A 25,982-nucleotide genomic window follows, 5' to 3' on the forward strand; every position below is an offset into this window, starting at 1 on the left:
TTTCATTTAATATTAAAGATCTGGTCTGGCCAGCAGGCACTAGGATCATAGAGAGAAGGCAGTCATCATCTCTATTTATTTTTGCAAACTTTCTAAATGTAAGACAGAAAACAAGTAGTTGGGGTTAAACCAAGGTCCTTTTACCCTTAAAATAAATATCCTTCCTAGAGTCTAGGCCATGGCTCTCTCTCACATGTATGTGCAAATTATGATTTCTTTTTTTAATGTGCAGACTATACAGGCCTTTCTGCTATACTTTTCTTTTTATTATTAAAATACCCTAAATGACATTCATATTTTGTTTTCACTTATTGTTGTACCTTTTCACCATTGCAGGATTGTAAAGATAGATCTTCATAAAGTGTCTTTCCTTCTCATGATAACCATAAAACGGCCTGAAATAGAAGAAAAAGATATTTCCAATTATTTTTATCATTCAGAGATGAAAAGGTGCAACTTACTGCCCTAATGAAACTTAGTTGACCTAATTCAACCTTAATTATATTTAATATTAGAAAATACCACCACCAAAAACCCAAGGCCTTTCAATTAAACCTACCACACATTAACAGGAAGTACCAACATCTGGTTACTTGTTTTAAAAAGCTGAAAAATACACTTTCAAAAAACCAGGGACAAAAAAAGCAAAGTATTTACACATTAATTTTTTTTAAAGATTTATTTATTTATTTATTTATACAAACACTGGGTACAGTCAGAAGCGCGAGAGGGTGAGAGAATTCACCAGAGCCAGAGCGGGGAGCAATACAGGCAGAAGGACTGAAGCACACTGCTGAGGGAGCAGCAGGCGGCAGGAGAGGTCTGCGCGCCATGTGGGACCCTCCTCCGGTGGCCAGGGAGCAGCCGGGGATCGAACCAGCGCTGCAGAGGCTGCGGGCAGCTTCACAACCCAGAGCTCAACCGCTGCGCCACTGGGGAGGCCCTTTACACATTAATTTTAATCATCATGATGATTCTGTTGATAAAAAGCAGTTCTTTTCGGGGTCTCCCCGGTGGCGCAGGCGGTTGAGCACCGCACTGTGGAGCTGTCCGCAGCCCCTGCAGCACGGGTTCGATCTCGGCCGGCCGGCAAGAATCCCAAATGGTGAAGCAGACCTCTTCTGTCTCGCCTGCTGCTCCCCTTAGCAGTGTATTTCAGTCAGTCTGCCTGTTCTATTCCCCGCTCTGTCCCCGGTGAATTCTCTCACCCTCCCGCGCATCTGGCCTATACCCTGGTTCTTGTATAAAAATAAATAATTCTTAAGAAAAAAAAAGTAGCTCTTTGTTCTGATCATGTATAAGAAAAGCAGAGACCCTTGAGGTACCTACTCCCACTTCCCACTTTTTCGGTCAAAAACTGAAGTTCTTCACATCAACAAAGCCCTTTAATAAACAATATTTATATCACTTTCCTTATTTTTACTAATTTTGTAAGTTCATGAGGTAGAAACAATTTACACGTTATGTATATGTATATATAGTAGTCCTCCCTTAGTCACTGCCTCCTAGGTAATGCCTGAAATTGTGGATAGTAAGAGCCCTAAATACACTGTTTCTTTTCAATTTTTTTTCTATATATTTACAAACCTGTGATTAAATTTTAGTTTATAAATTAGGCACAGTAAGAAATTAACAACAGAATATGACAATATGCTATAATAAAAAGCATGTGACTATGGTCTCTTTTTCTCACAAACTATCTTATTGTCCAAAATACTTTTCAGACCACAGTTGACCATAAGTAACTAAAGTCATAGAAAGCAAATCCATGTACAAGGGGGAACTACTAAAGAAGAAAGCTTCAATGTCATCCAATAGTTTCTTGGGAACTGTGACCTTAAGCGAGACCTATAACAACTAGGTCTTCGAATAATGTTGTTTTATACAGTGTCTGCTAGGATTTTTTCTCATTGACTGAAATGAAATGATGTTCCTGGAGGACCTTGTGTACATCACACATTTCAGCAGTTGATACGGATGTCTTTTAACATATATCCAAAACCAAATGAAGTCTATAAAAACCATAGAGATACGAATTTGAGAGATTTAAAAAGAATATGAACATACTAAAGGACCCAAATTATACTAAAGCTGTGTTTTTCTCAAGGAATTAGCTGGAATGGAGAAAAGGAGAGGCAAAAAATCAAATAGAAAAAACAAGTGAATGCAAAAAAAAAAAAAAAACGACAAACTGCAATGCAAGATGAAGTAAGTTGGGCTATCATGTTATTTCATTACAGGAGAATCTGAAACTATAGCAGTACCTCTGACATATGGACTACCATTTATAATATGACAAAGATGATTCTTTTCTCATGGAGCTTACATGCTCATGGGAGAAACACAGATATTAAGAAAATAGAACATTTAAAATAATTGCAAATTATATTAAGTGCTTAAAGAAACAAAGAATGGGTGAGATACAGTATAATTTTAAGTAGACAGTCAGAGAAAATATCTCTGGAGTGAAGGACTTGAAAGACTAGAAAAATGTAGAATACTCATGAAAAGAACAGTACATGGTGGGAAAGAACTTGGCACATCAAAGAAACTGTAAGAAAACCAGTGTTTGTGGATGGAGCACAGTGAACAAAGTTACAGAGGTTGGAAGGGGTCAAATCACATAGGTTGTGATAATTGTTTACATTTTATACTATGAACAATATGAACCACTCAAGAATTTTAAAAGGATTCAGTGTACATGGTAAGAAGAGTACTTTCCCGGCTCTGGAACAAGACTAGAGGAAAGGAATTCAATAAAAAGGATACTGTGGTGGTCTAGATTCAGGTGGGAGAAGTGGAGAGATGTAAGATTCCATTTAAAATTTCACAAAGAAATCTCTAACTCAGAATGTTACAATCTGAGAATCAAATCTTTCCTGGCAACCTACTCTAACTGTGCCTTATATCCTTAGCAGTATACTCAAAAATCTATAGTAACCTTTTTCCCTCCTCTCTCACAACCCTCATCTAATCAGAGATCAACTATTATTGACCCACCCCCCAGAACAGATCCAGAAGCTGACCACTTTGCATTATTCCCTTGGGACTATCTTAGTTCAAGTCACCATTATTATTTTTTTAATCTAAATTAATAAAATTTGTACCCTTATTCTCCTACAATCTATTCTTTAGAGAGTTGCTAATGTAATCCTTTCAAGTTTAAGTTAGATCATATGGCTGCTCAAAATCATGCAAGAACTCAGAGTAAAAGCAAAGTCCTTTGAATAACTCATTGCAGTAATCTCAAACTTTAGCATGCATCAGAATCATCAGAAGGGCTTATTAAAAACAAATTGCTGGATCCTACCAGCAGAGTTTCTGACTCATTAGTTTGAAGTAGGGCATAAAAATGTATTTCGACCAATTTCCTAGGTGTGTTATTACAAGTCCTCTGAAAAGTAGATGCCAAAATGGGCAAGAAATTTATTAAAGGAAACAGAGAGAGAAAAGAAGGGACCCAGGAGAGGCTGGGACAACCACGAGACTCAGATAACATAGGTCTGATCCCAAGTGAAGGTGAGAGGGATGGAGGAAAGAACAATGGAATTGTCTTCTGTTATAGTGTTCAGAAACAATGGTAAGTTCTCAGGTGCCTCTCAAGAACATGGCATGAGAACTAAGGACTACATATCTCCATCCTTTTAAAGTCCTCTAATTTCATTTTGTCCTATTCTCCTTTACTACGTCCATTCTTCTTACTCCTTCACTTTTAAGTCTGCTCAAATGTCATTTACAGTGTCAATGAGACCTTCCTTACTCTCCTATAATAAAACTGTCACCAGTCCACTTCCCCACCATACACTACTGATCCTTCTTATCTTTCTCTACATCTGTTTCTTTTATAGCACTAATATCATGTAATAAACAAAATAAATGCATGTCATACCATAACTGTAAACTACTTTGTTTCCCACTACCAGAATGTAACCTCAACAAGGGAAGAATTCTTTGTTTTGTTCATCAAAAACTACCTTGAACAGTGCCTAGGACATACAAAGTGTTCAGAAAATATCTGTTAATGAACTGCATAAACATCTAAAGTTATGGGGAGGAAAGAAATAGGAAAAAGTTGAAACTAAAATCATTGTTGTTAACCATCTATCTCTCATTGCGATGGAATTTTGCCTTAAAAAAATTACAGCAAGAAATTGACCCCAGTTCTATTAGTTAGATTAGAGTTAAAAGAAAAATTAGAGGTAAAATTCAAAAAAATGTATTTGAATTTTCTTTTAACAACAGCAATTGAAATGCAAATGGAAATTTAAAAGATGTTATCATATACTTACATTCCTGATACTAATGACACTTTGAACACATGTTGAGCAGTAGAAGATGGATTGCCTAAAGCCACATTAAGAGCTCTGTCGATACTGAATGCCATCTGAGAAAGATAGCTTTCTGGCTGCTGTCCATAACCATCGTATGGCACATAGAGGTAAGGAAAGATGCCATGTAGATGAAGACATGTCTTCTGACCTAAAACGTAACACATCGGAAAGTTTAGTCTTGAGATGCATTTAAATATTTTGATATTACAAAGTTCAGAATGCAAGTCATTTACATTTCTAAAGAAAACACAGCTTAGCTAAGGTAAAGGTTGAATAAATCCACTGTTAAAGCCACCTAGATTATATTTTATTTTACAATAGAACATTTAGAAGCTTTGTATAAACATAAGTATTATAATATGGTTTAAATAGTAGCTTTGGTGAAAATGTGTGACTACTTCGCCTTCACAATCTAACTAGTGTTTGTATGTCACTGAAAGCCCTGTAATAACACTTAGCAGCACATCATTAAGAAGCCTACAAAAATTCTTCAAGTTTACTAAATAAATCAGTGAATGTGTGTCTTGGTGTAAATATTTTCAAACAAGAGACTTCCCTAAGACAGAGACAGTTCTGAGAGAAAGGAGAGTAAAAACAGTTGAATTTTGTTCCGGGGAAGCTGGGCAGACAAAGAGAAGGTAAAAAGGAAATTTGCTATTAGGGGTAAAACAAACAAAAAAACAAACAAACAAACAAACAAAAAAAACATGACAAAAACAAACCCTATGGATTATCTACAATGGATTTCTGGATATCTAAATTGCATCTTTGGCAGAATGGGAAACAGGAATCAAAGTGAGAGAGGAAAAACATAACCACACACACTTCCCAGGAAAAGAACAGAAGGGGTAAATGGTGCTGATTTGTCAACAACCAGGTACCATCATGATAAGGAAAGTAGTATGTGTAAGAAGCCACAAAAGTACTGCTACAGAAACAGTAACATATCCATGACAAGGTTAAATAACAACAAAAGCAACAATAAACAGACGCACCATTACTCTCATGAATCTGGCAGGCTGTATGGAAGCCTGTCTTCAAGTTCTCTTTTGGTACATACTATTTGTCTAGGTCAGAGAGATCAACGGTGATGGAAGAACACATCTCTATTTCTCATGGACTACACTTTCACACTGTCACTCTATCACTGTACAGTCCTGCCAATACAATCTTTGGGCTCTTCTCCAAGACTTATTTCACTCTGCTTCACATGGATGGCTTCTTTTGATAGGAACATACCAAAAAATCAGTTTTATTACTATTTCCTATTTATAATTTAGAAGACTCACAGAAAATGTTCTATGTTTTGTTGGTATCTTGTTTATACATTTAATAACGAATAGCACCAGCCTGTCTTGTTTTTAAGGTACAGTTTTAACAAAATTAAACAAATAAATCTTGAACAATTATTAAAATATAGCAAAATTGGAAAGATCTGTCACATAATGGAATAAGATCTATACAAGCTTGAGTGCAGCATTCCAATCTTAACTACCAACTTTCACTTATGAAACATTAAAAATCATGTTGCTGTTAGTCTAATTTCAGTTTCTACCCTTAGCAGCAGTTATACTACTTAATTTCAAAGGAATCAAAAAAATATTTTCAGTTAAAAACAAATTCTTCGGCTATTTCATTTCACTTCTAAATACAACAAACAATACTATTTCCTAAATATCACAGTTTCTGAATTTTTCAAATAGAAAAATTCAAATTGTAATGACCAGTGAATCTTAATACATTTAATCATTTTGATGATGATCTACTTGAACATTTTTTAAACATCTCATGATAAAAAGGTTCTAGTTTTTACCCTTCTGGACATAAACCACAATATGGTTAAGAATAACAGCATTCTAAACCATGAGGTGTGGAAGGTGAAGAGACAAAGAAGTGTTCACTTTCAAGTTGACAGATAAATCTAAGACCAGTGCCCATGGAGTTAGTAGTTCAATAACATATTTATAGCAATACCATAAGCTCTTGAGATACTCATTTTACAGTACATGTATCTTAATAATGGAAAAGAAACATTTCAAAATTTGATTTCTTTAGTTTCTTTTTTTTAAATAAGGCAGGGTGTTCACATACTTCATATATATATTTTAATATTCGCCTTTCACATGTTCTGTAAATTAGGAGCCAGAGAAATAACCTATCTATAGCCTCCGGATTTAGAATAATTTGTGGTGTATGATTTAGGGAAAAACAGAAACAATTTATTCAGCAGATACTAGACTAATACACTTACTTCTATAATTTACAACCTTGCAAGTATCTCAAAGGTTAACTTTCACAAAGTCACACTGCTATTAATGGCATCAGGATCTGATCAACAAAATCTAAAACTGATGCTCTTTCTATTTAAACATGTTGGTTCAATTAAAAAAAAGTTAATGTTGGCTCAATCCTAACTCCTTTGTTCTTATTTTATATTATAAATGTCTATTTTCTTATCTGACTCTCCCATTCAAAAACAGATTCTTTAAGAGATTGTGGTTTGTCAAAATGAACACAATATCCCCAAGACCCAGGTCAAAACACATAGTATGTGTTTAATAAATATTTATTAAAAGAACAAACTCAGTAAAATAAATTGCTTAAAGGAGAAAGGAATAGTATGAAAGTCTTTGTGTATCTGAAAAAACAAAATCTATGAAAACAGGACTTTATACAACTAATGAACTACTGTCAGGGCTACAAGAGGACATGGATGTTGGAAGATTCACAACTTAATGCACTTTGCTCTTTGAATGTCCTGACATCCCATGCAAAGCTGCAGTTATTTTATCAGTATGGACATACCTCCCTCTGATTCTCCAGTACCTATGGTGGTCTTACTCTCATGTTCCCTAAAATGAACCTCCTAAAAGCAACTAAAGCACAAACAATTCCTGGCACAGCATGTCGCTTTACTATAAAATACGTTACTGTACTGTAGAATACGTATCATAGAAAAGAAAAGAAAATAATGGGAAACATGACAAAATTTTTTTAAAAAGCCCTCAATGTTAAATAAGGAAAAAAAAATGTGTTCAAAGGAATGTGTGAGTCAATTTCTTTTTAGCAACAGCATATCTTCTAAGAATTTGTAAAATTCTTTTATCATTTGTAAAATTTAATAGTTCTATAATAGCATTGCTTTATATTAAGAAGACACAGGCCACTTCTATTAATTTCCCTGTAGTTTTACCCTACAAGCGTGTGAAGCCAAAGAGCTGTAAGGCCCCTTACAGATAAACTAATTTACGTGAACCCCTATCAGTTAGGATTAGGTTCAGCTATGAGAAAATGTCTTAAAATCAGTGCCTTCTTTCTCATACTAGGAACTCAGGTTTTTTCAACAACTATTGAGTAACCTAGTTAAGAGGTCACTAGCTAACTACTAAGAGGACCTAATTAACTTGTGACCTCAGTGGCTTTTCCACTATCCAAGGAATTCCACACAGGATTCTTTTAAGAATTTTTATGTAATTAGTCAAAGTTATGCTATTTTGGAACCTTATTAAATAAATTGGGATTCTTAAAGACTTTAGGACATTAGCTATCTCTATGTAACGTGGCTCCAAAAAAGAAAAATCCCTACTTTCTGGATGTCTTCTTAGGGTTAATGTCAAACTGAATTAGGCAACAAATTATAGTAGGAATAAAGATGGTCTTCGGGAGTTTAAGCATATGTATACAAGTTTCAGAAAAATTTTTTAACGAGTTTGAATTGCCTAATTCAGAAACAGCAGCAAAGTTGTTTTAGGAAAGCATTATATAAAATTTTCAAGCATAACTGTAATTTTTAAAGATATCATGGCAAAACTTTGTGGGGTTGGTTACTTTCGAACTGCATTTAAGCAGGTCTTCTATACTAAGGCAGGCGCCTCTGTAATGGCCAATAATTTGATGCTTTTTAATTTTTCACAGAACTTAGAATTACACTAAACATTAAGTCCTCTGTATCCCAACATTTCACATATTTCCCCACATTTTTCTTCTATATTTTAATGCCTAGATTTAGTCTCTTAAATAAATTGTGCATCTAAAGTCCTGTCAGTCTGCCTGTATCAAAATTGGCGGTATTTTTATAGATCCATTTTTTACAACTAGAAAAACTAATATGTTCTATTCCTCTAATTCTGGGGCCTGTAATTTCTTCCTGAATAGTGGCAAACAGTAAATATTTTAGGCTTTGTGGGCCATATTGTCTCTGATACTACTACTTAACTCTGCTGTTGCAGCTTGAAAGCAGTCACATAAACACTTAAATGAATGGGCATGGCTGTGTTTCAATAAAATTTCATTTACAAAAACAAGCAACAGGAGAGATTTTTTTCCCCATGGATAGTAGTTTACCAATCTCTGTTCTGATTCATTAAATTTCTACATCATCCATAACAGAAAAGTTTAATGTCTTTTTTCCCCTTACAAACAAGCTAATTGCCAAGCACAGTCAAAATCACGCTGGCTGACGAGTATGTTTGGAGACTGAATTTAAAAAGTTTATTTTGTAATTTACAAACCTTAATACTTATAAATACTTAAAAAATTTACAAAGCCCATTTCCCAACTCTCAAACTTTAATCTATACAGGATCATGATTTTAAATAAAACTACAGTGCTATCAAACAAACAGCCAAAAAGCAACCCTAGTATGTACACAGAAAACTATGGTAAGACATACAAAGAACAGTGTAGTCTGGCCCATGCATAAAGAAAAAAAACAGAGACTAGAAACTTCCTGAGGAAGCCAAGATGCTGGTCTTACTAGACAAAGACTTTAAACCAGCTATTGTAAATATTTCAGTGAACTAAGGGAAATCATGTCTCATTAAAGAAAATAACTCATGTCTAGTTAAAAAAAATCAAAGGAAACTGGCAGAAGAATGAATGAACTTGAGACAAGTCAGGTGATTAACAAAGAGAAAAAAAGAATGAAGAAAAACTAACAGAGCTGCAGAGATTTCCACAACTCCATTAGGCACACTAATGTATACTTATATGGTCTCAGAAGAAGAGGTGAGGGGAAAAAAGATATAGAGAATATCTGAAAAATAATGGGCCAAAATTTTCAGTTTTGATGGAAAACATTAATTTGCTTTTCTAAATAATCTCTAAACTCCAAGCATGACAAACTTATAAAGATTCACAGACACATAAACCATCAAAAGACAAAGAGAAAATTGTAAACATGGCGGGGCGGGGGGAGGGGCGGGAAGCAATTCATAATGTTCAAATATTCTTATAAGGTTAACAGCTGGTTTCTCACTAAAAACCATGGAGGCCAGAAGGCAGTGGGATGACAGATAAGGTAAGAAAAAGGCTGACAACCAAACATTCTATATCTAGCAAAAATAATCTTCAAAAATGAAGAATTCAGTGAAGTGAGAAAAACAGAAGAAATTGAAACATTGCTACACAAACTAAAATGAAGAAAATGTGTCACTAGCAGACCTGCCCTACAAAAGATACTAAAAGACTATTTCAGGCTGAAGTAAAAGGACAACAAACAGCAACTTACCCACTATAAGCAATAAAGAGGACCAGGCAAGGTAACTACATAGGCTAATAAGCATGTGTATTTTTGTGACTCTTCTATCTCATTTCTAGAATAGGTGCATAGAATAAAAATTAGAAGTAGTGTTGACGGGTTTATAAAGTGCAAAGATGCAATTTATACTGGAGCAAAGGTTTTTATATACTATTAAAATTCATCCAAACTAGATTGTTTTAGCATTAATATATTAAGTATAATGGCCTAGACAACCAAGAAAATAACTTAATAAAATGTATATAAGTAACAATTACAATAATATATCAGAAAATACTTACTTAGAATAAAATAAGTTTATAATAGAACAACAAAAAAGATGAGACAAAAAAATAGCAAAAGGGCAAATGTAAAACTATAGAGAATTGCACAAGTGGCCAAATGTCACATTATGTCCTGGCCAGTAGCTTACTACTCAGTGGGGAAGATCAATTTTTCCCATTTTTACATTCACCAGTACAATTTAAAATACTATGCAAAAATGAGGATTTACAGAAGCATTACTTTCAAAGAAACTCTGGGGATTAGAATCCTTTTATCTCATGTAAGTCTTAGACATGCTCAATACACTCCCTCGAATTTGTTAATATACTCTAAGCAGAAGACTCACCAATGAAGAAAAAGGAAAAAGCCTTACAGAGTACTTTCTGAAGAAAAAGAATATGACTAGTATAAGGTAGAAAACACTAGCTGTATCTCATTACTGAAAGAATAACCATATCTCATTCTCAAAAGACCAACTGCTTTGCTAATTCAACTATATACACCTTCCTTAATCTACAAAATTAACTTTAAAATATGTTTATTGATCACACTGGCACTTGTATCAGTCTATTGTGGCAATTATCACAATTGCTATATATAAGTTTATATACAGTAAAGTCACACCATATGTAATTTTATTTACTGGATAGAAAGGGGTTGAAAGGGATGCAGAGAGAGACAGAGGAAGAAATGAACTGCATGAATATGAAAACACAATAGTACTAGTTCAATAAGGTAAGTTATGTAAATCTGCTGTCCCTTAACTGATCTCAGTTCATTTGTGCCTCTCATAATGGAAGCACATCCTACTGTGAGACACAACTGTGAGCTGGATGCCAGAGGAATGAACTATATGATTACTGGGTTGGGGCTTTTAATCCCATGTCCCCTACTCCTTGCCTCACTTCAAGGAGGTGAAAGGGACTTAAGATTTAACTCAACCACCAATGGTCAATGATTTAATCAATTGTGCCCCTGTAATGCAACTTTGATAAAAACTCTTGAACAATGAGGTTTGAGGGAGCTTTCTCATTGGTGAATGTATCTATATACATCCTGTCTCCACAGGGACAGAGGCATCTGAGCTCAGGACCCTTCTGACCCATGTCCCGTATGTCTCTTCATCTAGCCATTCATTGGTATCCTTTATTGTAAAACTGTATAATATGGTGTTTTCCTGAGTTCTGCTAGCAATTTATTGAACCTCAGGGGAAGAGTATGGGAATGCCCAAATATCTAGTCAATTGCGCAAAAGTATTGGTAGCTTGGGAATTCCATTTGTGGCTGGCATATGAAGTGAGGCAATCTTTTGGTACTGATTGCTTTCCCTTTGGGGATTTGAACTAACTTCAGATACTATAACAATTGAACTGAATTGTAGAACCACAGTTGATGTCAAAGAAGTGAGAATTTGTTGTTAGAAAACCAACACAACAGAATGTCTTTTTCAAACTGGTTAACTAAGAGAACTTTGAACTGAGCTTAGTAGAAAATTCAGCTGCTATCATTTCACCTTCTCCTGATGGTTTGTTTTCAACAGTTAATGAATAATTTTATAATGTTCTTCCATCTTCACCTATTTGGAAGGGGACCAGAAGGGACTGAATTGGGGATCAATTTTCTTAATAACAGTGAGATAGCAAATAGCAAAATATAAGATATAAATTCTTTTATGATCAATCTGTCAAGAAGCAAATAAAGTGATATGCCCAGTTCATATGTAATTTAGTCTGAAATTATTATAGAAAGAAAACCAGTAAATACCTACATTTTCATAGTGACTGTGAATCTCATATGGATATTGCTTTTTAAAGATTCACACAATGTGGTATTCATAGTTTTCAAGAAAGCCTAGCCTCCACTCAAGAGTGCCTGCCTGTGTCTATGCAGGTGCCTTCTTCTCTCCTTCTCTAATAAACCTGCCCTTCTGAACATTAGAAAAAAACTGCTAAATGTCCACATGTAGTGAATAGACTAAATGCCATAACAATAATGACTGCTTATTAGTCTTAGCTCAAAATAAAATTCTGGCTTGTAAAATACATACTGTTTTAGTTTCAGACACTTTAGCCAGAATCTTTGTGACATTTCAATTTAAAAGTAAGTCAAAGTCTCAAAGCAAAATTAACAATCTGATTACAGTTGAAAATTCACCTCACGATTTAAATTATTATTACAAACTAATCAAGATAAACTTACTGATCAAACTTGTATATACATGTCTAAATTTTCCTTTAAAGACACATAAATAAAATGATAGGTAATTAAATCATGTAAATCTAGTAAATTATTCAACCATAATTTATGGTAGCTGAACATTAAAAGACCTTTAAATTTTACCTATCTATAAGGAAGTAAAAAGAAAATGCATAAAATAAGATATTCATGGAAATCATAACTGATAAGGGACTTGAATCTAAAATAAACAACTCTTAGAACTCAATAATAAGACAACCCAAATTTAAAATGTGCAAAGGATAGAAATATCTTTTCCAAGAAGATATACAGATGCCAGTAAATACATGAAAAGATGTTCAACATCAGTAGCCATCTGTGAAATGCAAGTCAAAACCACAATGAAATACTACTTCACACCCACTAGGGATGGCTATAATCAAAAAATCAGGTAACAAATGTAGAGAAACTGGAAACCTCATACACTGCTGGTAAGAATGTTAAATGGTATAGCTGCTTTGGAAAATAGACTGTTTAGTGCCTCAAAAGTTTAAATATAGTTTATTATATGACCAGCAATCCTACTCCTGGATATATAGCCAAGATAAATGAAAATATACATCCTCACAGAGACTTGTAAATGAATGCTCAGAGCAGTATTATGCATAATAGCCAAAAGGTCGTAACAACCCAAATGTCCATCAACTGATAATGGATAAATATTATGTGGAATATTCATACAATAGCCATAAAAAGGAATAAAGTACTGATACATGCAACAACATGGATGAACTTCAAAACATGTTAAGTTAAAGAAACCAGACATGAAAAATCACCTATTTACAATTCAGTTTATACTTAATGTCCAGAATAAGTAAATGTGTAGAAACAGAGGGGTTATCAGTGTTTGTAAGTGTTGGATGGAATGGGTAGGACTGCTACTGAATACAGCATTTTTTTAGAGTGATAAAAATGTTCTACAATTGTGGTATTGGTTGTACAACTTTGTGAAAATACTAAAAATCATTGAGTTATACACTTCGAATAGGTAAATTATGTAGAATGTGAACTATATCTGAATAAAGCTGTTACATAATTTAACCTATTTGTATTTGTTATTTTCTTGGGAGACATAATGAGAAGACTTAATTTTTAATATACCATTAATCAATTCATTAAAATGAATTACTGCATTTGTATCATAGAATTATGAATAAATTGAGAGAAATAGAAATATTAGTCACTAAAGCCACTTCTCCATATTTATTTTCATTTAATGATGTATTTTTAAGTCTTGAGTAAGACTAGTTTGTCAAATTAGAGATGTTCCATTTACAATGAAATGATCACTACCAAAAACAGATAAAGAAATTAAAGATTAAGAAAGAACAATAAATATAAGAGAGGTTTTTCAGACAATAAAAACAATGGTAACAAAACTACTACACTCTATTTAACATTTACTCTGTCAAAAGGCGTGCCATACATAGGCTGTTCCCACCCCTCAACCCAGCCCTCCAAATATCCTATAATATATTTTGTACATGACAAAAGTTTTAGGACTATGTTTTACTTACAGTGGGCAAATGACAGGGCCAGTACTCTTAGTTCTACTAAGCATACAATTGGACACAAAGGGACCTGATTAAGTTAGTGTAATAAATCATGAAAATTAGACATCCAGAGTTTGGGGCAGACACAGAGTGCCAAACTTACCAAAAACAATGCAAATCAGAAGTTAGTGAAAGGACATCTTTAAAGTTTTAAAAGAAAAAACGAAATTTTTGGAGTGGTTGCTTTAGAGTTTACATTTTTATCTAATCAAAGTCCAAATATATACTACGTGTGTGTGTATACATATACACTATATACTACTATATAGTGGCCCTCTTATTTGAGTTTTGTTTTCTGTGGTTTCAGTTACCTGAAACCACAATATCCAAACACTTCATAAAATTTTTCAAAAGCAAGAGAGAGTGCATGCAGGGGCACATTCACGTAACTTTTATAATGGTATATTATTATAATTGTTCTTTTTATTACTTATTAATCTGATAGTGCCCAACTTATAAATCAAACTTTATCATACATATGCATAGGAAAAAACATAGTACATAGGATTCAGTACTAACAGTTTCAGACATTCATGGGGAGGTCTTGGAACAGTCCCTGAGGATAAGGGACAAGTGTACCATGTGCTACACTAGTAGTACTGGTACCTTATATAACTGTAAATAAAATCTTCCCTCCTGTCCCTTGTAATTTTACCATCCTTCACTTCACTTACCCATAATGCTATTATCACAATACATTGCTTCTATTATTTGAACAGTTATTTGTTACATCAAATAAGAGTAAGAAAACAAAAGGTTTTATTTTACTTTCACTTACTCCTTCTTAAAGGCTCTTCCTTTATGTAGATCTGAGTTTCTGACCTGCATCATTTTCCTTTTCCCTGAATGGTGTTGGTTTTTGCTTTTTTTTTTTTTTGTCTTTTTTTCCCCGGAAGACCTTCTTTTAACATTTCTAATAAGGCAAGTATTAACTTCTTACTGGAGACATATTCCTTCAACTTCTGTTTGCCTGAGAAAGCTCTTATTTCTCCTTTACTTTTGAAGGAACAGTTTCGATGTATACAGAATTCTAGATTGGTAATTTTTCTTTTCAATACTAAACATTTCATCCCACTCTCTTGTCACTTGCATTGTTTGTAGAAATGTCAAATATAATTTTTTTCCTTTTTTTCTGTGGTTGTTTTTTTTCCCCTTTGGCTTCTTTCAGATTTTCTCTCTGTTTTCCTACAGTTTGAATATGATTTGCCTAGGTGTAAATTTGGTGTCTATCTTATTTGGTATTCTCTGAGTATCCAGGACTGATGGTTTGGTGTCTGCTATTAATTTTGGAAAATTATGAGCTATTATTATTTCCAATATTTCTTTTCCTCCTTTCTACAGCTTCTGATAAGCCCATCAGTGGCATTCTTCAATTTCTGTTATAGTGCCTTTGATATCTAGAATTTCCTTTCCATTCTTAAGAGTTTCATTCTCAAGAGTTTCATTCTTGGGCCTCCCCAGTGGCACAGCAGTTGAGCGCTGGGTTGTGAAGCTGCCCGCAGCCCAGTGCGGGTTCGATCCCTGGCCGCCGGGCAAGGGTCCCACAAGGCGCACAGACCTCTCCTGCTCCCCGCTGCTGCCCTCAGCAGTGTATTTCGTCGGTCTGCCTGTTCTGTTCCCCACTCTGGCTCTGGTGAATTCTCTCACCCACCCCGCACTCTGACTGTACCCAGTGCTTGTATAAATAAATAAATAAATCTTTAAAAAAAAAGTTTCATTCTGTTTATATTAGCTATGTTCTTGCTTTTTCCATTAGAACCCTTAGTGTATTAAATATTTTAAATTCACAGTTTGACAATTCCAAAATCTCTGTCATAACTAGCCAGGAGTTTCAGACGCCAAAAGTTTCTCTGGTGTCGTTACTTTTGTCTCTTCTGTTGTCTTGGGGTTCTCTAGAAACTCCTTAAAGTATGACCTTTCCAATTCATTCTCTATAATCTGTTATTGGAATAGGTGCCCTGTTGATGTGGTAAGATGTGGGGGGAGGACAAGGGATATTTACACACATGTATGTAGACATATGTATTTTATCAAATACAATTAATTTAAATATATAGGGAGGTGCCGATTTACAATCACATCACAGAAATACTAGAATATTTTAAAATCACTGTGAAACTTTTAAATGAGTATCTAATTGGAAGGAAATACATCCAAAAGGTATTTAAAGGTTATGTATTAAATATATACATTAAGTTTTTAAGAATAGCTGTACAGTTTACAACATTGACATTTCTTCCATAATAAAAACCTCCTAATCTTTACTACTGCCCATAATGATTCCAAATTACCTAACATTTCTCAAATAACGTCCCCCCCAAATTAAACCTATGATCTATCCTAATAAAAATAATTTACATGCCCACCAATTTTTTCTGTTTATTCTTAAAAACTGTCAAGAGGAGTACTCTTCTATCATTTCTAGGCAACTTTTAGTCTCTTCTCAAGTCTCTTCTCAAGTCTATCAATCATCCATTTCTAATCCCTGATTTAGAAAATCTATCAGTATCTCTCCATAAAACATATCTCTTTTTCAACCCATAACTGTTAAGTCACAATCCTTAGCTCATAATTCATGTGAAATAAAATGTAAACTATTCCGTGAGAGAAGAAAACTAAGATTAAGACATGAGCAGAGTACTACCGAACAGAATTCTCTAACAAAATTTCTCAACTGCCAGTCACTAGATCAAGAACAAATGATGATTTGATAATTAACACCCATGCAAAGCCAGCTGTTTGGTATTTTGCTTCAACTTTTGGTTTTAGGTTCTGAAAATTCCTGTGAACTTCCTAAAAAACAAAATATAAAATTTTGATATAGCTAAAATAATATGCTTAAGAAGCTAGTTGCACACTTGCCCTGCTCCAATCTAATGTAATTAAATTTATTTGAAAGAAAAAAATCCCGCGATTATATAAAGCCAGCTGCTGATTTTTCCTTTTTGCCATTAGAAAAATTTTACAAAGCAAGTTAATGCTTAAGGTATGCTTTCCTCATCTGACAAACAGAACAACACTTTTCATTCTACTTCTTCCCTGGAAATATAATGGTCAGGGTGAGTGATATTTACAGAAAACAATGACTGACTAAGACAAATAATAAGTTGTCATGCAACTGATCATCTCATTATTTTTAAGAACTGAAGATACAATGGAAATGGGAGAACACCACAAGAAACTCTTGGCAAATTCTCTTGGGAAGAACTAAGAATTGAAACTTCAGGTCCTAGTAAAGTGTCATGAGAATATACATCTACCTAGGGAGAACAAAGTATTAAAAGGAATGCAGGTAAAATAAAGAAAATTAAAAGTATTCAATAAATTTAGAAACCAGCACATTAAAGTTACCCTTACAAAGTTCACAAAGCAAATATCCTTCTAAAATATCTTCTGGCCTAGTTGTTCTAAATAATTTAGGGGAAGACACCAATTACTGAACATAAACTAAATATACAGTATTTAAAAGGCTTTTAATAGGTAATGTGGATTCTAAAATTGATTTTAAATACAGGTTCTTTTTTTTTTTTTTTTTTAAGATTTATTTATTTATTTATACAAGCACTGGGTACAGTCAGAAGTGCAGGAGGGTGAGACAGAGCGGGGAGCTGAGCAGGCAGAAGGACCGAAGTACACTGCTGAGGGGAGCAGCAGGCGGCAGGAGAGGTCTGCGCGCCATGTGGGACCCTCACCGGTGGCTGGGGAGCAGCCGGGGATCGAACCAGAGCTGCAGAGGCTGTGGGCAGCTTCGCAACCCAGCGCTCAACCGCTGCGCCACCAGGGAGGCCCTAAATACAGGTTGTTGCCTTTAAAGAGCTGTGGGTAGAGTTGGGGCAACCATGTTACATTATTCGACATAATAGAAATGGAAATAAAAATGCTCAGGGAGCCCAGAGAAAAAATGAGATTGAATGGGGTGTGGCAAGGCTTCATGGAAGTGATAATTACACTGCACTTCAAAGGGTGGGTAGGCTTTTAACAGGCATAAATAAGAAAAGGAAACTGGAAAAAGGTAGAAAGGGAAAAAAATGGAGGGAAAAATATAAAAAAGGTAAGGGAGATAGAAAAAGTATATGAAATCAGGGACATATAAATCAAAATCACAATGAGATACCATCAGTGAAAATGGCCCATATTAAAACAAATTGGCAACAATGCTAGTGAGGATGTGGAGATAAAGGAACCCTCTTACACTGCTGGTGGGAATGCAAACAGGTCCAACCACTATGGAAAGCTGTCTGGAGGTTGCTCAGTCTACTAAAAATGGAGCTACCATGACCCACTGATTCCACTCCTAGGAATCTATGCAAAAGACACAAAAACATTAATTCAAAAGGAAACTTGCATTGCTATGTTTACTGCAGCACTATTTACAATAGCTAAGATATGGAAACAACTTAAATGCCCAAAAGCAGATAAATGGCTCAAGAAGATGTGGTATATATAAAAACAAAATACTACTCAGCAATCAAAAAAGATAAACTGCCATTCACAGCAACATGGATGGCACTAGAAGGCACTGTGCTCAGTGAAGTAAGTCAGAAGGAAAAAGAAAAATATTGGATGGTTTCACTTATGAGAGGAATATAGGGAAACCAAGTAAGAGGTCAGGGGGGAAAAAAGACAAAATAGCAGGCAACTATAAAGCAGAGACATTCAGCAGGGGAGGGAGAGGGATTAAAACAGAGGAGGAAAGGGCCTCCCCGGTGGCGCAGCGGCTGAGCGCTGGGTTGCGAAGCTGCCCGCAGCCTCTGCAGTGCTGGTTCGATTCCCGGCTGCTCCCCGCCACCGGAGGAGGGTCCCACATGGTGCACAGACCTCTCCTGCCGCCCGCTGCTCCCCTCAGCAATGTACTTAGGTCCTTCTGCCTGCTCTGCTCCCGGCTCTGGCTCTGGTGAATTCTCTCACCCTCCTGTGCTTCTGACTGTACCCAGTGCTTGAATAAATAAATCTTTAAAAAAAAAAAAAAGGAGGAAAGAGCACAAGGGACAATGATGACAGTTCACAGGTGATGTGGTAGTGGGAGATTTATTTACCTGAGGGGAGAAATCATCTATTGTAAAAAATATAAAAAAATAGAAATATAGGGCTCTTGGTACTGAGAGAGAAATGGGGGAAAAAAAATTAAAGAAAAAATAAGCCGAAAAAAGAAGACTGGTGATTAAGAAAGCCCTTTAGCACTATACAAAATGTTCCTTTTTAGCACTGGGAATTCAGATGACTTTGAGCCACAGACACGTAATCTAGGTTCTTATTATCAAATGAGCCAGTGGACAGAGCAAGTTTCACTTTAACAACTGTGCCGTCCTGCAGTAACCAATCCAACTCACCTGTGAGATATGAGTCAGCACTAGAATAAATGCTGAGGTTAAATCTAATTTTAGAGCAGATTCAGCTGTTCAAAGGGCAATATGATTACAGATAAACAGGGCAACCATATAATTTGTTACCCAAACTGGGGTTTTTAGGATGGTACTATTAATTATTATGTAAACTTGGGTGAATGGTTATTTAGTTATTAAAATCCCCCAAAATCAAAGGGACTCTACTTTTTCTTTCTTGGATTCTCTCAGAGGGAATTGAGGAGTCCTACTGAGGAGCACTAAGAGAATTTAATGTTTGAAATTGAGATTAGTGACTATGGCATTTTTAAAGAGATAAGCACATATTTATTATGAGTAACAGAATTTTCTCTTTACAGTGGCAGAAACTTGAAGGCCAAATAACTTCATGCAAATCTGTGTAAGACCGTTTTACCAACGTAGTGACAATTATGAACACAGAAGAGCTTTATAATGATTACTGATCACACAAGCACATTTAGACACGCTGGTAGTTCTTGAACTTCTGTGTTTAATTTTAATATTTGAAAACAAGCTAATTTTCATATACCTACCATCTTAAAGCTTATTATTTTTTGTTTTAACATACCATAGTAGGGGAAAAATCTGTTTTTATTGCTAAAATTACAGAAAACACTTGATGGTTTGTAAGAGATGTTATGTGGGTGGTTACAACAGTTGGCCTTTAGCCTGTTGCCAAATACCAGACCACATGTGTTCTGAATCACAAGCAAATCCAAATGCCCTCATGTGAGATTATTTCAAATCCAGTCAGAAATTAATTGAGACAAAACAATCCTATGGTCTTAATGAATGAAACCAAGAATTCTAATCCTATGTCAGGATTTAAGAACGTGCTTTAACCTCTTTCTAAATATTAAATTTGGTCGAAGTCTAAGACCTGATTAATAAGAAGGCCTTGACACTGCAAAAATAAATCAAACTTTTCACAATGAAATATATATATAATCACCCTATGCAGGGAGTGGCAAATTTTTCCTATAAGGACAAATACTAAGTTTTTAGACTTTGTAGGTAATAGTCTGTGTTGCAACTACTCAGATCCAACTGAATGACTCATAAAAGCAGCTACAGATGATATGTAAATAAATGGGAAGAGCTGTGATAGAACAAAACTTTACTTCAAAAACAGGTAATGGGGGCTGCAAAAACAGATAATGGAGGCTGGATCTGACGCTCAAGGTTGTAGCTTACTGACTTCTTTTCTAAAGTATAAATTCCTCTTATTCTTAATGGCTTGGACAATCTCTGGTACATAAAATAGAATCTGTAAATATTTACAGAAGAATCAGATTATTCAATAATCAAAATATATAATCAAAATGTCTGAACTACACTGGTACAAACTGTGCTTGAGTATTGTTTGGAATTTTAACTTGCTTGTTAGAATTTATAGGTTGGTATTTCTTACACAACACACTAATAAAAAAAATTTAAATTAAAAACTTCTAGTTCTTCTTAATTATGCTGATGTCATTACTAAACTTTGCCTACCCAAGATTTAATTTTCTGACCATTTCGAGTTATTCACATTTTCACTCATTAAAAATATTAAAGCTATTAACACAAATGACATGTCATTTTGTTTTCTAAAAATTTGTTCAAAGATAGAAAATGTCTTACATTTTTGTAAATCTTTCTAATGTATGCTTAATAAAAAAGAAAGCTGCACTTTTCATATCTGTTTCTCCTCAATCTGTTGCTTACATTGTCTGGCTGGGAAAGACAACCAACCAGTCTGTGTTAGAAGCTAGTATCCCCAAGAAACTTAACACACTTGAGTAGAATGACTATAGAAAATGAATCAGCATAGTATTTATTCTATAAGTCTTAAGCATGCTCAAGAGGTGACAGAGGTATTATCTATAAACTATCCCAGTCAGTGCACAAGAGAAAAAGTTAGTTTTTTGTTCAATTTATCCCAAAAGGAAATGGAATCATGAAAGTTCCCATATAAGATAATGTGCTATTTATTCGCAATTCTTCATAAAGTAAGGAAATGTCCTGGGTTTCAGCAGGGAATTTGGAAAATTTTAAGAATAAGAAGCTAGATCACCAAAGAATACAGAGAAAAAGGGAGCAGCATCAAGAAATAGAATCAAAAGAGGGCAGGGGAAAAACCAGCATAGTTATGTCTAGTTCTGAATATCTCAAGTTTTCATTCAGTCCAATATATTGCAAGTTGAGTCAATGAATATTTTAAGTGGTTCTGTCATTCATATTTGTATGAATTTGTCTCTTTCTAACTTCTAGACTATAAATTCCCTAGCAAAAGGGCATTCTACTTCATTATCTTCTCAAGTCTGACTCACACAGGCCCTCTGTTCACACTAGTAAATGAGAAAATGACAAAGCACTTTCAGGTACACATCTGACAGATTGGCTTAAATGTAATAAATGTTAACATAAGAGCAGCTACTCCTGGGCAACTATCAACTATAATCAGGAAGTCAAAAATTAAAATCTTAATGCACAAAACAGGTCTGGTATTCTACCTGTATTTAAGCCTTTTTTTTTTCCCTTAACCAAATTCAAGTTTTAAAGTTTCATGAGGGAAACTTTATTATGGGCACCTCAAAGATAGAAAGATCCTGACCAAAATAATCTCCATCAGTACTTCAAAAACAGATTATCTAATAATAACTTAGAATTTTGAATAGTTCATACTACATTCTATTAAAAACAGTGGGCATAAAACCTCCACTTGATGAAAATACCTGTGACCTTATTGAACTTGAACTCAAAGATTTTTGAGTTCACAAAAAACACAAATTATTAAAGAAAGTCTTTATCAGAATTAAAAACTTTTATTCCTTAAAAGATACCATTGAAAATGAAGAAAGAAATCACAGATTGAGAGAAAATACCTGCAGAAAATCTGACAAATGACTTGAGTCAAGTATACATAACTTCTTTTAACTTAGTAAGAAAGAAAACTTAATTTTTAAGAAGATATATGAAGGGCAATAAACACATGAAAAGATGTTCAGTATCCTAAATCCTTTAAAAAACAAAAAAGTTAAAATGAGATGCATTATGTCCCCACTGGAAAGTATACAGTTTTTAAAAGACTGAACTAGAACCAAATGTTGATGAAGAAACTATGCTCCCTCCCCATGCTGTTGGAGGTAATGCAAAATGGTACAGCTACTTTAAAAAAGTTTGGCGGTTTTTATGAAGTAAACTTACCCTATAACCCAGCAATTCCACTCCTAAGTATTTATAAGAGAAATGAAAACACAAAGTCCCACAAAATCTTGTGTGTGAATGCTCACAGCAGCTTTACTCATAATAGACCAAAGTGGAAGCAACCTAAACTCCCAGCTTCTAGTGAATACTATAACTGTATAATGAAATATGACTTATACCAATATAAGGGAATACATTAATGAGATATGCAACAGTGTGAATGAAGACACAAATAACTAAAAACTGCATGATTCCATTTATATGAAATTCCAGAAAATGTAAAACCAAGGTAATTATAGGGGTTGGAGGTAGGAAGGGAAATTTGACTGAAAGGGGCACAAGGGAACTTCCTAGGGTGATAAAAATATTATATAAACCATAACTGTGGTGATAGTGGTTATGTAACAGGGAGGTCCCCAGGAAAGGGAGAGGTTCCAGGTTCCCTGCCCCACCCAAGGGAGGGTGGAGCTGAGCAGGGAGAGAAGAAGCTGCAGAGGAGACTGAGGAAGGAAGGAAGCAGGATGGAGCCAGAAGGGGACCTGGAGGAGGCACATGGAGCCTAGAGACACGTGAAGAAACTGTGCTTGTCTTTTGGTCATGGACTGGGTGACACAGATGTGGGTGAGACCCGTGGGGAGGAGACAATGGCAGCTTTTATCTTGATTTTGATTTTGCTCTTTTCCTTCCGGGCTTGTCTGGTTGTTTCTGACCCTTTTCTGTGGGTCCCCACTGGAAGATGCTGTAGACTTGTGGCAGGCTTTGGGGCCTTGTTCTGGGCCATTCCCATATGGATGGACTTTTACCCACAAGGGGATGGGTAACTTTGGGTGCTTCATTTAGAAACTAGATTCTTTGCCTTTTCTGTATTGTTTCCTAGTTTTATTAAAGTTCCTTCCCATTAAAGTCTCCTATGTTTTGTGTTGATGCGGCGGATGGCAGAACCCTATATAGAATAGGCAGGTTTGCGGGGTTTGGGCTGCCCCTCTTCCTGCCCTGTAACAGTTACATGACTACATCCATTTGCCAAACTCTTCTTATTATATAATTAAAATTTTATTGCATGTGAATAAAATATATATATATAAGATATAATGTATATAGTAACCATAGGCTAATTAGTAGCGGTCAGTAGTCATGTCAATTTTAATTACTATTTGCAATATCACAATATTTTTTTTAAATCTGTGATTTAAGTTCTGCTGGTTCGTTACAGAATTTTATATGGGCTTTCTCTGTATATTCAACTTAATTTCAAAAAGAAAACAATTTAACAATTAAAACAATGTTGGAAACGAGAGTGAAGTGAATATGTCAAGGTCTTTACCTTCATGAGGTTTTATTTTATGTATGCTAAAATATACATAAAATTTCACATTTTAACCCCTTTTGAGCACACAGTTCAGTGGCACCAAAAATCCATATATATTATTGACCACTGAGCAACCATTATCATTATCCATCTTCAGAACTTTTCATTTATCCTACAGTGAAACCCTGTACCAATTAAACAGTGAATTCCTATCTCTCTATTCCCCAGCCCTTAATCTACTTTTTTCTTTATGAATTTGACTATTCTAGGTACCTCATATAAGTGAACTGCTACCTTCATGAGTTTTTTCCCTAATTTTTATTGCGAGTCCAGCCACCAAGCACAAAGGACACAAAGATTGGCAGCATACTGATCTGCCCCCTCATGAAACTTAATGCTTCAACAGGGAAGTTAGACAAATAAAACAATAAGCAGCCCCCCAAAAAACAAAAATTTGCAAATCAATGTAGTAACTGCTCTATCAGAGGTACGAAGTATAGTGGGTAGCACAAAAGACTAATTAACTGAGAAAAGTTAGAAAAGCCTCACAATGGAAGTGCAGTCTCTCAGGCAGGGCAGTTTTAAAATGAAATCTATAGAATAAATAAGAGTCAGATAAAAACAAGCTTAAAAACTAACCCTTGAAAACTGACTACACAACTGAAGCATCCAGAGGGGGTGGGGAGGGAAATAACAAAGAGGGAAGAAGTACAATGGTCTATGGTGGCAGAATATGGGTGAATTGGTGGTGGATACCTGATGGGGGTGTCCTAATATTAGCTTAATTAAAAATAAAATGAAGAAATCACCAAATGGGCATGATCATTCCATACAGAGGAATGGTATTCATTCATTCTTCAGTCCATGAGGGACAATACTATGCCAGACACTCCATGTCGACAATAGCCAAAGTTCCTGCTTTCTTTAAACTAAATGCAAATGCAGAATCATATAATATATGCAGGAAAGAGCAAGTAAAGACTGAAAAGTACTTGGGGAGGAAGAAAATCAAGCTGGAAAAGTATCCAAATATTAGATCACAGAAGTTTTATGTTATGTGGAGTTTTCCTTTCTTCTGGAGGCCATTTTGAGAGCTTTAAAAATCATTGGTGGCACTTGTTAGAAGTGCACACTTCTAAGACAACCCCAACAGTTTATTCTGTATGTCTGAGTTGGACCCCAAGAATCAACATTTTTAGTGGGTATTCTAGTTGATTCTAAAGCAGGTATATTCATGACTACATTTTGGGAAATGCCTCTGTAGAATATAGGAAACTAAAGATGGCTTCAAGCAGGAGAATAATGAAAACAGATGGTATGTTTGGTTTATTTATTTTTCCCTAATTAAAAAGTAATACATGCTTTAAAGACAACATAACTCAAATTTAGTACCTAGAGATAAATATTTCACATTCTGATGTATTTTTTCTGTTTATATTATATATATTTCAAAGAGAAGTATTATACTGTATGGCCTTTCTGGTGGTTCAAGAGGTTAAGCTGCAGCACTATGAGGCTATCCACAGCCACTGCAGCATAGCATGAGTTCGATAACAAGCTGGCCAGGGAGCTACCCACATGGCACAGCAGACCTCTCATGTCTCGCCTGTTGCTCCCCTCAGCGGTGTATTTCAGTCAATCCCTCTGTTGTTCCCCACTCTGTCTCTGGTGAATCCTCTTATCCCCCACACGTCTGGCCTGTACCCCAGTTCTTGTATGCATAAATAAATAAATCTTTTAAAAGAAAGTAAGTTTGTTTAAAAAAAATTATACTGTAACAAACTAATTTGAAACCTATTGTCTTCACTTAAGCAACAGAACATTTTCCTCTTTCTTTGTAAGATTTTTGATGACTGACTAGCAGACTATATATATGCCATATAGATGAAAATACTCCTCATATTTTTAACATTTAGGTTATTGGCAATTTTTCACCTGTTGTCCTGTACCACTGTTACATGTCAATGCTTGGATTGAAAGCTGGATTATAGAAAGACTGTTCTAGTGACATTTTTAAGGGCTGAATTTTGAAAAGAGGTAAAGCTAAAGGCAAGCTCAGAGGCCATTATGATGGTCCAAGCAAAAATAATGAGACCTCCACTAAAGCAGTAACAATGGAAATGGACAGAGAATGGTTTTCAAAGTCCAACATCTTGATGTAAGGAATTGTCATCAATTTTTAAGATCATACACACAAAA

The 25,982-nt window shown here is 35.0% G+C and overlaps 1 protein-coding gene across 3 annotated transcripts in view; it reads right to left on the bottom strand.

Moving 5' to 3' along the window:
- Positions 1–25,982, bottom strand: part of REV3L (REV3 like, DNA directed polymerase zeta catalytic subunit) — a 139,712-nt gene that overhangs the window by 92,891 nt on the left and 20,839 nt on the right. For all 3 annotated transcript variants that reach the window (XM_037520237.2, XM_054699115.1, XM_054699116.1), the window contains exons 2-3: positions 4,290–4,479; positions 321–395 (exon numbers count right to left, since the gene is read on the bottom strand). In XM_037520237.2, coding sequence (XP_037376134.1) covers positions 321–395; positions 4,290–4,479 — 265 coding nt within the window. The remainder of the gene's footprint in view (positions 1–320; positions 396–4,289; positions 4,480–25,982) is intronic.

This window comes from Talpa occidentalis, unplaced genomic scaffold, assembly GCF_014898055.3.
Source record: "Talpa occidentalis isolate TD23 unplaced genomic scaffold, MPIMG_talOcc4v2.1 talOcc4.2, whole genome shotgun sequence".
Lineage (NCBI taxonomy): Eukaryota > Metazoa > Chordata > Mammalia > Eulipotyphla > Talpidae > Talpa > Talpa occidentalis.